The 15763-nt window shown below is 42.4% G+C and overlaps 1 protein-coding gene across 2 annotated transcripts in view; it reads right to left on the bottom strand.

Annotated features, from left to right (window-relative positions):
• The window catches only part of mmp24 (matrix metallopeptidase 24), a 69594-nt gene that overhangs the window by 22465 nt on the left and 31366 nt on the right, over nucleotides 1-15763 (bottom strand). Inside the window, exons 5-6 of one of the 2 annotated variants that reach the window (XM_035778441.2) lie at nucleotides 14602-14763; nucleotides 4927-5141 (exon numbers count right to left, since the gene is read on the bottom strand). In XM_035778441.2, coding sequence (XP_035634334.1) covers nucleotides 4927-5141; nucleotides 14602-14763 — 377 coding nt within the window. The remainder of the gene's footprint in view (nucleotides 1-4926; nucleotides 5142-14601; nucleotides 14764-15763) is intronic. The other variant, XM_035778442.2, reaches the window with a different exon arrangement.

Here is a 15763-nt window from a genome sequence, read left to right as displayed (position 1 = left end):
TTAAACTTTGGATTGGAGATGTTTGATGTGAGTCTGGATGGAGAGTTTACAGTCGAACCAGACACCTAGTTATTTGTAGTTGTCCACATATTCTAAGTCATTCTAAGTCATATTCTAAGTCTAATTTGATTAACCAATGTCAAGTCATAGGTGATGGAGATCAGATACGCCTCCTTCCCCTGAAACACACACATCGAATCCAGGCTGCATCACATCTGACCGTGATTGTGAGTCCCATAGGGTGGCGCACAATTGGCCCAGCATCGTCCAGGGTTGGCCGTCATTGCAAATAAGAATTGGTCCTTAACTGACTTGCCTAGTTAAATAAAGGTGAAATAAAGACATTTTGCATGCTTTCTCAAAAGGCTGTAACTTTATATGCATTCGTAAATCAAGTCCTTTCTTGAGTTGGCTCTGGGATGTAACAACTGTTTAGTGTGTGTGTGTGTGTGTGTCCCACATCTGTTGCTAGGGGGTAAGGATCTTAGGGACAATATAGGATGAATCACAATTGTTTGTAAAAAATAATAATTGCTTGACAAAAATGTAATGCAATGGCAATCCTGGTTATAGGTCACAATCCTTTGCATGAACTGTCAACATTATTATTAATGATGGAAATTTAAGATACACAAGATTTTGGAATATATATATACAGTGCCTTGCGAAAGTATTTGGCCCCCTTGAACTTTGCAACCTTTTGCCACATTTCAGGCTTCAAACATAAAGATATAAAACTGTATTATTTTGTGAAGAATCAACTGCAAGTGGGACACAATCATGAAGTGGAACGACATTTATTGGATATTTCAAACTTTTTTAACAAATCAAAAACTGAAAAATTGGGCGTGCAAAATTATTCAGCCCCTTTACTTTCAGTGCAGCAAACTCTCTCCAGAAGTTCAGTGAGGATCTCTGAATGATCCAATGTTGACCTAAATGACTAATGATGATAAATACAATCCACCTGTGTGTAATCAAGTCTCCGTATAAATGCACCTGCACTGTGATAGTCTCAGAGATCCGTTAAAAGCGCAGAGAGCATCATGAAGAACAAGGAACACACCAGGCAGGTCCGAGATACTGTTGTGAAGAAGTTTAAAGCCGGATTTGGATACAAAAAGATTTCCCAAGCTTTAAACATCCCAAGGAGCACTGTGCAAGCGATAATATTGAAATGGAAGGAGTATCAGACCACTGCAAATCTACCAAGACCTGGCCGTCCCTCTAAACTTTCAGCTCATACAAGGAGAAGACTTATCAGAGATGCAGCCAAGAGGCCCATGATCACTCTGGATGAACTGCAGAGATCTACAGCTGAGGTGGGAGACTCTGTCCATAGGACAACAATCAGTCGTATATTGCACAAATCTGGCCTTTATGGAAGAGTGGCAAGAAGAAAGCCATTTCTTAAAGATATCCATAAAAAGTGTCGTTTAAAGTTTGCCACAAGCCACCTGGGAGACACACCAAACATGTGGAAGAAGGTGTTCTGGTCAGATGAAACCAAAATTGAACTTTTTGGCAACAATGCAAAACGTTATGTTTGGCGTAAAAGCAACACAGCTCATCCCTGAACACACCATCCCCACTGTCAAACATGGTGGTGGCAGCATCATGGTTTGGGCCTGATTTTCATCAGCAGGGACAGGGAAGATGGTTAAAATTGATGGGAAGATTGATGGAGCCAAATACAGGACCATGATGGAGTCTGCAAAAGACCTGAGACTGGGACGGAGATTTGTCTTCCAACAAGACAATGATCCAAAACATAAAGCAAAATCTACAATGGAATGGTTAAAAAATAAACAAATCCAGGTGTTAGAATGGCCAAGTCAAAGTCCAGACCTGAATCCAATCGAGAATCTGTGGAAAGAACTGAAAACTGCTGTTCACAAATGCTCTCCATCCAACCTCACTGAGCTCGAGCTGTTTTGCAAGGAGGAATGGGAAAAAATGTCAGTCTCTTGATGTGCAAAACTGATAGAGACATACCCCAAGCGACTTACAGCTGTAATCGCAGCAAAAGGTGGCGCTACAAAGTATTAACTTAAGGGGGCTGAATAATTTTGCACGGCCAATTTTTCAGTTTTTGATTTGTTAAAAAAGTTTGAAATATCCAATAAATGTCGTTCCACTTCATGATTGTGTCCCACTTGTTGTTGATTCTTCACAAAAAAATGCAGTTTTATATCTTTATGTTTGAAGCCTGAAATGTGGCAAAAGTTCGCAAAGTTCAAGGGGGCCGAATACTTTCGCAAGGCACTGTATATATATATATATATATCCCCCCAAAATATATATATATATTACTACACCTGTACATAGCCCAGTTTAAATATATATATATATAAATGTATATATATATATATCGTATTTATATATATAGTACACTACCATTCAAATGTTTGGGTTCATGTAGAAATGTCCTTGTTTTTGAACGAAAAGCTCTTTTTTTCCCCATTAAAATAACATCAAATTGATCTGAAATACAGTGTAGACATTGTTATTGTTGTAAATGACTATTGTAGCTGGAAACAGCTGATTAAAAAAATATCTAATATCTACATAGGCGTATAGAGGCCCATTATCAGCAACCATCACTCCTGTGTTGCAATGGTACGTTGTGTTAGCTAATCCAAGTTTATCATTTAAAAGGCTAATTGATCATTAGAAAACCCTTTTGCAATTATGTTAGCACAGCTGAAAACTGTTGTTCTGATTTAAAGAAGCAATAAAACTGGCCTTCTTTAGACTAGTTGAGTATTTGGAGCATCAGCATTTGTGGGTTCGATTACAGGCTCAAAATGTCCAGAAACAAAGACCTTTCTTCTGAAACTCGCTAGTCTATTCTTGTTCTGATAAATTATGGCTATTCCATGTGAGAAATTGCCAAGAAACGGAAGATCTCGTACAACGCTGTGTACTACTCCCTTCACAGAACAGCGCAAACTGGCTCTATCCAGAATAGAAAGAGGAGTGGGAGGCCCCGGCGCACAACTGACCAAGAGGACAAGTACATAAGTGTCTAGTTTGAGAAACAGATGACTCAAGTCCTCAACTAGCAGCTTCATTAAATTGTACCCGCAAAACACCAGTCTCAATGTCAACAGTGAAGAGGTGACTCCGGGAGGCTGGCCTTCTAGGCAGAGTTGGAAAGAAAAAGCCATATCTCAGACTGGCCAAAGAAAATAAAAAATTAAGATGGGCAAAAGAACAAGACACTGGACAGATTAACTCTACAAAGAAGGCCAGCATCGCGGGGGTCACCTAGTAATGTCATTACTACATAGTACTGTACTTACTAAGGGATTTTACCATTATGGTTACTCTGATATAAGTCAACTATCATCAAAATGTGACTAAATATTCCATTATGAACAAATTGCAAGTGGCAGGGGTTATTACCAAGTATTCAATTTATGTACATGGGTACATTTCCTATTGATTTGTTTATGAACACTGAACATGTAACTATGCTGTAGTAAGTAAACTTACTGTGTGTCCATTCATACGCCTTAAACATGCCTCCAAAAAAAGCTCCTAAACAGGAATATACAGTTTGTATCAATAAAGGCCAGGTTTTATTGATGTGTGTTAACATTCATCAGATAGTGGAGGAGTGACCTTTTAGGACATTTAGGCAAAGATCAAATGCATCAAACAGGGTTTGTCTACTCTACGCACTGCTCAGTATGAGAAAAAAAAGACAAGTAACAATGCAAGTTTACCTTCATTAAAGCACATTATCTGGTGACTAACTTGGTGATGGGGAAAAGGCCCATTGAGTGTGACACCAGCTACAGATAAGCGTATTACTGTAAAAAGTGATCTGAAGAGGGAGGTTCTACACCCGATCATGAGAGAAATACTAGAATACAAACTCATACTACTGTGTATGTAATAACCAGAGAACCAATAGTTTGGAACGTTGTTGGTACCCTTGCAAAATCTAAGAGCTCCCTACAGTGTGAGAATCTCTTCAGCATTGCTGAAACCCTTAAGTAAAAAAAAAAAAAAGGTTCAATTTGGTGTTGTCATTTTATGTGAGTCCGGTAAAATAAAACACTACACTACCACTACCAACCAAGGCATGTGAACTGAAGAACAAATTGAATGTGCAGGAGATATTTATCCACTCTTGGAGGAAAATGGTGCGGACACATTTTTTGAGTTGGGAACAAGGCAAAATTAAAGCAACTTCTATTGTGTTAAATTCAATACTCAAAAAGTGTTAATTTTGGGAAAGGGAAAACGTAGTCAGTTTCACAACTGAATGCATTAAAACGAAATGTGTCTTCTGTATTTAACCCAACCCCTCTGAAGCAGAGATGTCTTAATCGACATCATCGGCGCCCAGGGAGCAGTTGTTGTTGGGGTTAACTGCCTTGCTCAAGGGAAGAACGGCAGATATTGCTACTTTGCCGGATCAAACAATCAACCTTTGCTTACTATCCCAACACTCTAACTGCTAGGCTAAAACTGCCCCAAATTATAAAAGGATTGTCCTACACTACACAGACTTAATGTTACACTTTGCAGTGTTCGCTTTGTAATGGAAGTCTCACCCAATGATTTATATATACACTACATGGCAGGGGGCGCTGTTTTGAAGTCACCGTGCCTCCATCTTAGCACTCCCCCAGCAGTGTAAAACATATTTATAAAGCTATAGAAATGCAGTTAAAAATGATTTGTTTTTGCCACATTTATTTTATTACAGATACCTTAATGCATACTTTTAAATGATATTATGTGAGCTAAACATCAAAATGAAAAAATATACACATTTTTGTCCTTGAAACATTTAAATGAAATACTGTGGAATTCCATTAATTTCTATGGATGACTGCTTTTATGAGGAGTGCCAATATGGCTAATACATGGCATCAGCAATCCAGGGTTTATATACATCGTTGGTCTCACCTTGAAGACAAACATCTCGCGTCTGAAGAAGGCCACGGTGTTGAAGTTGCCATCACAGATGTTGGGTTTGCCATTGGGGAAATAGGGTCTGTCACCGGAGGGCAGACGTGGCGGGCGGGACTGACGGTCATGTTTCCTCTCTGAGGTGGGGTGGGTTCGGCGAGCGGGCAAGGTGGGCAGTGGTCGTGTAGGCTCCAGCATGGCTGTAGGGACACCTGCACACAGAGGCACACTCATAAGAACAGGCTTTCAAAAAGCTCTCGTCATTCCTAGATCTCTCTATCCTGTAATTTAGTCTAGGTCCTGCTGTAATAACAGTATATTAACACCAATTTGTCCACAATGAAATCAGGGGGGACTATTTTTTTTAACCTTTATTTAACTAGGCCAGTCAGTTAAGAACAAATTCTTATTTTCAATGACGGCCTAGGAACAGTGGGTTAACTGCCTGTTCAGGGGCAGAACGGCAGATTTGTACCTTGTCAGCTCGGGGACTTGAACTTGCAACCTTGCAACCGTTACTAGTCCAAATCTCTAACCACTAGGCTACCCTCCTGCCACTATGGATCTGTCTCAGTCTGTTTGTACGTACGTTAGTCACACACGATATTTCATGCCAGCTCTCTTGCCATAGATTACATTGATTGGCCGAAGGGGGGCACTATAGTAATCAACTGAAAATGCAGACTTTGAAAAAGCATATCTCCTGTCCCGTTTGAGCTTGAATTTTTGTCAATAATTGGCCCAAGGGGGGAGGGCGCTGCATCATTCGTGGGGGAAGTTTTTAATGTTGCGATGTTTTATGTTTACGTTTTATGTTTAAGTTGGTGTAATTTATGCCTAAATTTGTATTCATATTTTTTCTGTGTCCATGTTGTTCACGTGCTTCTAGTAAATAGACATGGTTTAGGAGACAATAGCCCCAAATAGCCTATAATCGACAAGGACAAACAGAAAAACAAACAAATTCGACCAAGGAATTAAGAAAAATCCACACACAAAGGTGCCTCAGTACAGGTAGGCATAGTGGAGCTCTGTGGGGTGTGACTGAATGGACTGAATGCCAGCTAGAATTAGGCTATTCAGTTTGTGGGAAGTTAGACATTTTCTGGGCACAGTTGAGTAGTCTACAATGCCTATATGAAATTCATAACTGACACGCAGATCTTTAGAAATTGTAGGATCAATTGTAAATTGTCACTCCTATGAAAAAGGTTGCAGACACCCTGCTATAGGCTATATGAAGTCACCCTTGTGGAACGGCACATACAGTGTACTATGACAGTGTCATTGTCTCGTGCACTTCGCACCAAAATATTTGTTCTGCATTCAGAGATGTTCCTTATAATGTGTGAGCCCAGCTCATTTCTGTATTTGCATTATTCGCCAGGGAAGGGAAACATTCTATGTATGTTGAAGAATTGCATCAACAAGGTTTCTGAGTATATTGAAACATTGTATCCACGAACGAGTTGGCTCAAAGAATATTGAATCATTTTGTATCAACGAGACTGCTTTGAGAATATGTAACGAGTTTCAGAGAACTAGGCGTATGTCGCGTGTCACTACTTCACAGGAGTGGCATTTTAACTTAAACATTTATTTTTTATCAAAATGTGTTCTTTGGAAATTCTGGTGTTTGATTGCAAACAATGCGGAGGTAGTCAAAAGAGAACACACAGAAGAAGGCTGTTGTATAAATCACGTCTTTGTTAAAAAAGTTTGAAATATCCAATAAATGTCGTTCCACTTCATGATTGTGTCCCACTTGTTGTTGATTCTTCACAAAAATATACAGTTTTATATCTTTATGTTTGAAGCCTGAAATGTGGCAAAAGGTCGCAAAGTTCAAGGGGGCCGAATAATTTCGCAAGGCACTGTAGCTAATGTTAGATGGCTGGCTCACTAGCTAACATTACGTGTATGATCTGTGTAGTAATATTATTCATATCTCAGATCCATTTGCATTGCTAGTTATAGCCAAAAGTTATCTAGCAAGCTAACATTGAACCTAGCTAGTTGGTTAGTTATAGCTACCAACAGATTCATGCAGGGTAGTAACATTATGAGTTGGGATTATGGTTAATTGTTTAGCTAGCTAGCTACATGTCTAAACAAAGACTCCACTGTGCAAGTAACCATTTCACTGTGCAGTTTACACCTTCTGTATCATGTGCATGTAACAAATAAGCGTTGATTTTATTTGCAATAGTGTTTGTTTACCAGAGATGGTAACGTGAAGAACAACATGTGAATAACAAAGTCAGATTATGATATAATGTTAGGCCACCGAGATAGTGTCCAAGTTCTAAAATTCTCCAGTAGAATTCTAGTTCTAAAATTCTCCAGTAGAATGCCCTGCTTTTATTTTGTCACAATCACAACGATAAGCTATTTTCTGTAATTAGCTTGCCATTAACTTGTAAATAATCATCTTGTTGTGAGTTTATTTTCCTGTAATAGCGACTACAAATTAGCTAAAGTTAAGACTTTGTATGCTATATGATATGGTCTTTATTCGAACTGGCGAGCCAGCTAACAAGCTAGAAACTAACCAAAACATTGTTTTAGTTTCTTGGTTTGTTAGATTGACATCTACTAAATAAATGTTTAAACGAATGGATTTATTGGTGTTAAAACACACCAGGTATGCTATTTTGAACTCCAGGCTGCTGATGTCATGCATCCTGTCGTTTTTGTGTTTATGTTTTTTCATAACGGCAACGACAAGTTTGATGTGGGACAACAATAGTATGTTCATGATGTCACTGAGACAATTGTCTACAGACATGACGATAGACGTAGTATAAACCAGCCTTAAAAAATCTTTGGTTGTTTTTACTAAACTACCGTATTCACTCTGTATAGCACATGGCCTCACATGTGAATCCTTAAAGAGATGGGTGGGCCTAAGGCTTAAGAGGGTGTGGACGAAGAAGAGCTCTCCAGTAGTTGTGCCAAACCATTTTCTAAAAAGTGGGGTTACAAGTTTAACTTTCTACCATAAAGTTTCACTTTCAAAGCATAATTACTTTCCCATTGTTCCTCAACTGTATTGTATGATATACCATTTTCTAGCTCTGAGTTGCTACTATTTTCCCATGTAAAACACACAATTTCAAATTTTGCTACATAAGATCGTATTGAGCCGGTCGGTCACATATTAATATTACAATCGAGTAGCCAACGCTGGCAAATTTTCACCGGGCCAGCTTGTCTCTGTCTGATATAATTCTGTTTCCTACGCAGCATCTGGGTGCTCATTATATAAAAAAACAGCCCTACATCTACCCTATAGTTAAATAACTAAATAAATAATTAAATAGCAATATATATATTTTTTATTATTTTACCCCCAATTTCGAACTTGTCTCATCTCTGGAACTCCCAAACAGGCTCAGGAGGTTGAAGGTTGAGTCATGCGTCCTCCAAAACATGACCCGCCAAACCGCGCTTCTTAACACCCACCCTCATAACCCGGAAGCCAGCCGCACCAATGCGTTGGAGGAAACATCATTCAACTGACGACCGCAGTCAGCCTGCAAGCACCTGGCCCACCACAAGGAGTCGCTTGAGCGCAATGAGTCAAGTAAAGCCTCCCTGGCCAAACACCCCCCTAACCTGGACGAAGCTGGGCCAACTGTGCGCCGCCCGGCCGGGCGGGACTCCCGATCACGGCCGGTTGTGATACAGCCCTGGATCGAACCCGGGACTGTAGTGACGTCTCTAGCACTGCGATGCTGTGCCACTCTGAGGCCAAGTTAGTCATATTTAATGATGTTTTGCCAGCTAGATTGATCTGTTATAATATCTCATTTTAATTCAGGAAGATGGCCAAGCAAGACTGATAGAGTGAGAGGTGGAAATACATTATACTACAGGTAGGGATGAAGGCAGAGGATGATGATGTAGGCCTAGAGCAAAAAGTTTAAAAAGTTAGCCCAACTAGGTAATCATGAATTATTTGCATTATCTCAATTATCATTCTGTCACTGCACTGTTATAACCTTCAATTGTTATTGTCTTTGAAGACAAAAACAAGACATGCATTTTGGGGAATCTCCTTGCTTGCTAATTTGGCATGCTAACATGCTAACTGCTAGCTTGTTTAGCCCAGGTCCGCTAACTACTACCATGTTTACCCCGGCCTGCTAATCTGTTAGCTTGTTAGCACAGGCCTGCTAACCGTCTGCATCGCAGTGGCCCATATGTACTTTCTATCTCTTCCCGATTTTTAAAAATTGTTTATACCTTCCGGAAACCTGCCTCACCCAATGTGATACGGAATCGCTATTATTTTAAATTTTTAGAACACACTCAAGAACCTCCAAAAGCTAACCAGCTAACTAGCTACAAGCTATTTAGTCATTGTTAGTTTTTTAAAACCTGGATAACACTCGCCAGTCCAGCCCCCCTGCCCCATCCACCGCTGCCCCTGGACTCTGATCACTTGGCTACATAGCTGATGCACGCTGGACTGTCCATTAATCACGGTACTCCATTCTGCTTGTTTGTTTTATCTGTCGGCCCCGTTGCCTAGTCAATGCCATTTTACCTGCTGTTGTTATGCTAGCTGATTAGCTGTTGTCTCACCCACTGTTTTAGCTAGCTTTCCCAATTCAACACCTGTGATTACTGTATGCCTCGCTGTATGTCTCTCTCAAATGTCAATATGCCTTGTATACTGTTGCTCAGGTTAGTTATCATTGATTTAGTTCACACTGGAGCCCCTAGTCCCACTCCTCATACCCCTGATACCTCCTTTGTCCCACCTCCCACATATGCGGTGACTTCACCCATTACAACCAGCATGTCCAGAGATAAAACCTCTCTCATCATCACCCAGTGCCTGGGCTTACCTCCGCCGTACCCGCACCCCACCATACCCCTGTCTGCGCATTATGCCCTGAATATATTCGACCATGCCCAGAAACCTGCTCCTCTTATTCTCTGTCCCCAATGCTCTAGGCGACCAGTTTTGATAGCCTTTAGCCGCACCCTCATACTACTCCTTCTCTGTTCCGCGGGTGATGTGGAGGTAAACCCAGGCCCTGCATGTCCCCAGGCACCCTCATTTGTTGACTTCTGTGATCGAAAAAGCCTTGGTTTCATGCATGTCAACATCAGAAGCCTCCTCCCTAAGTTTGTTTTACTCACTGCTTTAGCACACTCTGCTAACCCTGATGTCCTTGCCGTGTCTGAATCCTGGCTCAGGAAGGCCACCAAAAATTCAGAGATTTCCATACCCAACTATAACATCTTCCGTCAAGATAGAACTGCCAAAGGGGGAGGAGTTGCAGTCTACTGCAGAGATAGCCTGCAAAGTAATGTCATACTTTCCAGGTCCATACCCAAACAGTTCGAACTACTAATTCTGAAAATTACTGTCTCCAGAAATAAGTCTCTCACTGTTGCCGCCTGCTACCGACCCCCCTCAGCTCCCAGCTGTGCCCTGGACACCATTTGTGAATTACATTTACATTTACATTTAAGTCATTTAGCATACGCTCTTATCCAGAGCGACTTACAAATTGGTGCATTCACCTTATGACATCCAGTGGAACAGCCACTTTACAATAGTGCATCTAAATCTTTTAATGGGGGGTGAGAAGGATTACTTTATCCTATCCTAGGTATTCCTTAAAGAGGTGGGGTTTCAGGTGTCTCCGGAAGGTGGTGATTGACTCCGCTGTCCTGGCGTCGTGGGGGAGTTTGTTCCACCATTGGGGGGCCAGAGCAGCGAACAGTTTTGACTGGGCTGAGCGGGAACTGTACTTCCTCAGTGGTAGGGAGGCGAAAAGGCCAGAGGTGGATGAACGCAGTGCCCTTGTTTGGGTGTAGGGCCTGATCAGAGCCTGGAGGTACTGAGGTGCCGTTCCCCTCACAGCTCCGTAGGCAAGCACCATGGTCTTGTAGCGGATGCGAGCTTCAACTGGAAGCCAGTGGAGAGAGCGGAGGAGCGGGGTGACGTGAGAGAACTTGGGAAGGTTGAACACCAGACGGGCTGCGGCGTTCTGGATGAGTTGAATTGATTGCCCCCCATCTAGCTTCAGAGTTTGTTCTGTTAGGTGACCTAAACTGGGATATGCTTAACACCCCGGCAGTCCTACAATCTAAGCTAGATGCCCTCAATCTCACACAAATCATCAAGGAACCCACCAGGAACATCCCTAACTCTGTAAGCAAGGGCACCCTCATAGACGTCATCCTGACCAACTGGCCCTCCAAATACACCTCCGCTGTCTTCAACCAGGATCTCAGCGACCACTGCCTCATTGCCTGTATCCGCTACGGTGCCGCAGTCAAACGACCACCCCTCATCACTGTCAAACGCTCCCTAAAACACTTTTGTGAGGAGGCCTTTCTAATCGACCTGGCCCGGGTATTCTGGAAGGACATTGACCTCATCCCGTCAGTTGAGGATGCCTGGTCATTCTTTAAGAGTAACTTCCTCACCATTTTAGATAAGCATGCTCCGTTCAAAAAATGCAGAACTAAGAATAGATACAGCCCTTGGTTCACTCCAGACCTGACTGCCCTCGACCAGCACAAAAACATCCTGTGGCGGACTGCAATAGCATCGAACAGTCCCCGCGATATGCAACTGTTCAGGGAAGTCAGGAACCAATACACGCAGTCAGTCAGGAAAGCTAAGGCCAGCTTCTTCAGGCAGAAGTTTGCATCCTGTAGCTCCAACTCCAAAAAGTTCTGGGACACTGTGAAGTCCATGGAGAACAAGAGCACCTCCTCCCAGCTGCCCACTGCACTGAGGCTAGGGAACACGGTCACCACCGACAAATCCATGATTATCGAAAACTTCAACAAGCATTTCTCAACGGCTGGCCATGCCTTCCGCATGGCTACTCCAACCTCGGCCAACAGCTCCGGCCCCCCCGCAGCTCCTCGCCCAAGCCTCTCCAGGTTCTCCTTTACCCAAATCCAGATAACAGATGTTCAGAAAGAGCTGCAAAACCCGGACCCGAATAAATCAGCTGGGCTTGACAATCTGGACCCTCTATTTCTGAAACTATCCGCCGCCATTGTCGCAACCCCTATTACCAGCCTGTTCAACCTCTCTTTCATATCGTCTGAGATCCCCAAGGATTGGAAAGCTGCTGCAGTCATCCCCCTCTTCAAAGGGGGAGACACCCTGGACCCAAACTGTTACAGACCTATATCCATTCTGCCCTGCCTATCTAAGGTCTTCGAAAGCCAAGTCAACAAACCATCTCGAATCCCACCATACCTTCTCCGCTATGCAATCTGGTTTCCGAGCCGGTCACGGATGCACCTCAGCCACACTCAAGGTACTAAACGACATCATAACCGCCATCGATAAAAGACAGTACTGTGCAGCCGTCTTCATCGACCTTGCCAAGGCTTTCGACTCTGTCAATCACCAGATTCTTATCGGCAGACTCAGTAGCCTCGGATTTTCGGATGACTGCCTTGCCTGGTTCACCAATTACTTTGCAGACAGAGTTCAGTGTGTCAAATCGGAGGGCAGGCTGTCCGGTCCTCTGGCAGTCTCTATGGGGGTGCCACAGGGTTCAATTCTCGGGCCGACTCTTTTCTCTGTATATATCAATGATGTTGGTCTTGCTGCGGGCGATTCCCTGATCCACCTCTACGCAGACGACACCATTCTATATACTTTCGGCCCGTCATTGGACACTGTGCTATCTAACCTCCAAACGAGCTTCAATGCCATACAACACTCCTTCCGTGGCCTCCAACTGCTCTTAAACGCTAGTAAAACCAAATGCATGCTTTTCAACCGATCGCTGCCTGCACCCCCATGCCCGACTAGCATCACCACACTGGATGGTTCCGACCTTGAATATGTGGACACCTATAAGTACCTAGGTGTCTGGCTAGACTGCAAACTCTCCTTCCAGACCCATATCAAACATCTCCAATCGAAAATCAAATCAAGAGTTGGCTTTCTATTCCGCAACAAAGCCTCCTTCACTCACGCTGCCAAGCTTACCCTAGTAAAACTGACTATCCTACCGATCCTCGACTTCGGCGATGTCATCCACAAAATCGTTTCCAACACTCTACTCAGCAAACTGGATGCAGTTTATCACAGTGCCATCCGTTTTGTCACTAAAGCACCTTATACTACCCACCACTGCGACTTGTATGCTCTAGTCGGCTACATATTCGTCACCAGACCCACTGGCTCCAGGTCATCTACAAGGCCGTGCTAGGTAAAGCTCCGCCTTATCTCAGTTCACTGGTCACGATGGCAACACCCATCCGTAGCACGTGCTCCAGCAGGTGTATCTCACTGATCATCCCTAAAGCAAACACCTCATTCGGCCGCCTTTCGTTCCAGTACTCTGCTGCCTGTGACTGGAACGAATGGCAATAATCGCTGAAGTTGGAGACTTTTATCTCCCTCACCAACTTCAAACATCAGCTATCTGAGCAGCTAACCGATCGCTGCAGCTGTACATAATCTATTGGTAAATAGCCCACCCATTTTCACCTACCTCATCCCCACAGTTTTTATTTATTTACTTTTCTGCTCTTTTGCACACCAATATCTCTACCTGTACATGATCATCTGATCATTTATCACTCCAGTGTTAATCTGCAATATTGTAATTATTCGCCTACCTACTCATGTATATAGACTCCCCTTTTTTTCTACTGTGTTATTGACTTGTTAATTGTTTACTCCATGTGTAACTCTGTGTTGTCTGTTCACACTGCTATGCTTTATCTTGGCCAGGTCGCAGTTGCAAATGAGAACTTGTTCTCAACTAGCCTACCTGGTTAAATAAAGGTGAAATAAAAATACAAATAAAAAAAAATAGAACATTTGTGGGCAGAACTGAAAATGCATGTGTGAGCAAGGAGGCCTACAAACCTGACTCCGTTTCACCAGCTCTATCAGGAGTAATGGGCCAAAATTCACCTGATTGTGGGAAGCTTGGGTCTTCCAAATGGACAATGACCCCAAGCATACTTCCAAAGTTGTGGCAAAATGGCTTAAGGACAACAAAGCCATGAAAAAGCCCTGACCTCAGTCCCATAGAAAATTTGTGGGCAGAACTGAAAATGCATGTGCGAGCAAGGAGGCCTTACAAACTTGACTCCGTTTCACCAGCTCTATCAGGAGTAATGGGCCAAAATTCACCTGATTGTGGGAAGCTTGTAGAAGGCTACCCGACACGTTTGACCCAAGTTAAACAATTTAAAGGCAATGCTACCAAATACTAATTGAGTGTATGTAAACTTCTGACCCACTGGGAATGTGATGAAAGAAATAAAAGCTGAAATAAATAATTCTCTCTCCTATTATTTTGACATTTCACATTCTTAAAATAAAGTGGTGATTCTGACTGACCTAAGACAGGGAATTTTTACTCTGATTAAATGTCAGGAATTGTGAAACATTTAAACTAATTTAAAAGTTATTTGGCTAAGGTGTATGTAAACTTTCGACTTCAACTGTACTGTATATATTTTTTCTGTTAATATTTTTCAGGGGGTGCTGCAGCACCCTCAGCACCCCGACTTCCTGCGGCTATGGGCCTGGATAACATTGATCTTTTCAACAATGTTCCAGTGACTATGGTGGATGAGTAACCAGGCCAGCTCAGTACAGCTCGGTTTAGCTTAGCTTGGCTAAGTAGTGTAAAAAATACACAAGTGACAAAGTACCGTATATTTTCTGGATACCCTGGAGGTCATCGAGGGGCAGTTTGAAGTTGTGTGTCTCCATGTATTGGTAGAAGGGAGCCATTATGGCACTGGGGTCATTCGAATGCTCCAGTCCCAAAGCGTGCCCAAGCTCATGTACCGCCACCAAGAAAAGGTCATTACCTGGAGAGAAAAAACATTGCATTGGACCATTATTCAAAATAATAGTGGTAAATGTATCAATGAAGGGAAAGGGAAAGGAAAGGGGGATGCCTTGTCAGTTGTACAACTGAATGCCTTCAACTGAAATGTGTCTTCCGCATTTAACCCAACCCCTCTGAATCAGTGAAACCATGCTGCAAACGTTTTACCACGTGAATTAGACTAAATGTGTTTGGGGTTTTCTATTGGTTGCACAACGGACATTTGTTTGAAATAAAGGATGCATTGGGTTTTAAGAATAAAATACAGCTTTTTCAAGCAAACGTGCATTGGGCTACCAAGAGTTGCTTTATGTCCTTTCATTTTCAGCTTCATGCACTGGATTCTGTCTGTTGGTGGAATTCCTTAGGGACCTATGCTGTGTCTGGTTTTGCTCTTAATGTTATGTCTTGGTGGGTGTCATCCTTCCATTCCCATGCCTTAATATTTTATGTAGGCCTACTTGTTCATTCAATCATTGGGGGTCAATTTGTACTTCCTATGTATTTTTGCAGCATTGTTTCACTGATACATTTTGGACACTGCTATTTTGAATAATGAGCCTGGAGTATCCCCCTTACTTGTTCATATTGTCCAGTGCTATGTCACTCAGATGGCACACACACACACTTATCAAGAGCTCACTGGTATTCAACTATTGATCATTGATCACTGAATCATTCAGCAATGACCATCAGCCAATGAAAGAGATTTCTTCATCCTGGTATGCACTATTCTTTGGTAGCTTTTGAGTAGGACAACACTTGTTAACCAACAACTGAGCAAAAATGTAAACGCAACATGCAACAATTTCACTGAGTTCCACTTCATATGTGAAAATCGGTCAATTGAAATAAACACATTAGACCCTAATCTATGGATTGCACATGACTGGGAACACAGATATGCATCTGTTGGTTTACCTTAAAAAAAAGGTAGGGGGGTGGATCAGAAAACCAGTCAGTATCTGTTGTGACCACCA

Source organism: Oncorhynchus keta, chromosome 10, assembly GCF_023373465.1.
Source record: "Oncorhynchus keta strain PuntledgeMale-10-30-2019 chromosome 10, Oket_V2, whole genome shotgun sequence".
NCBI lineage: Eukaryota > Metazoa > Chordata > Actinopteri > Salmoniformes > Salmonidae > Oncorhynchus > Oncorhynchus keta.
The sequence above is the reverse complement of the archived record's forward strand: the minus strand, read 5'-3'. Positions and strand labels throughout refer to the sequence as shown.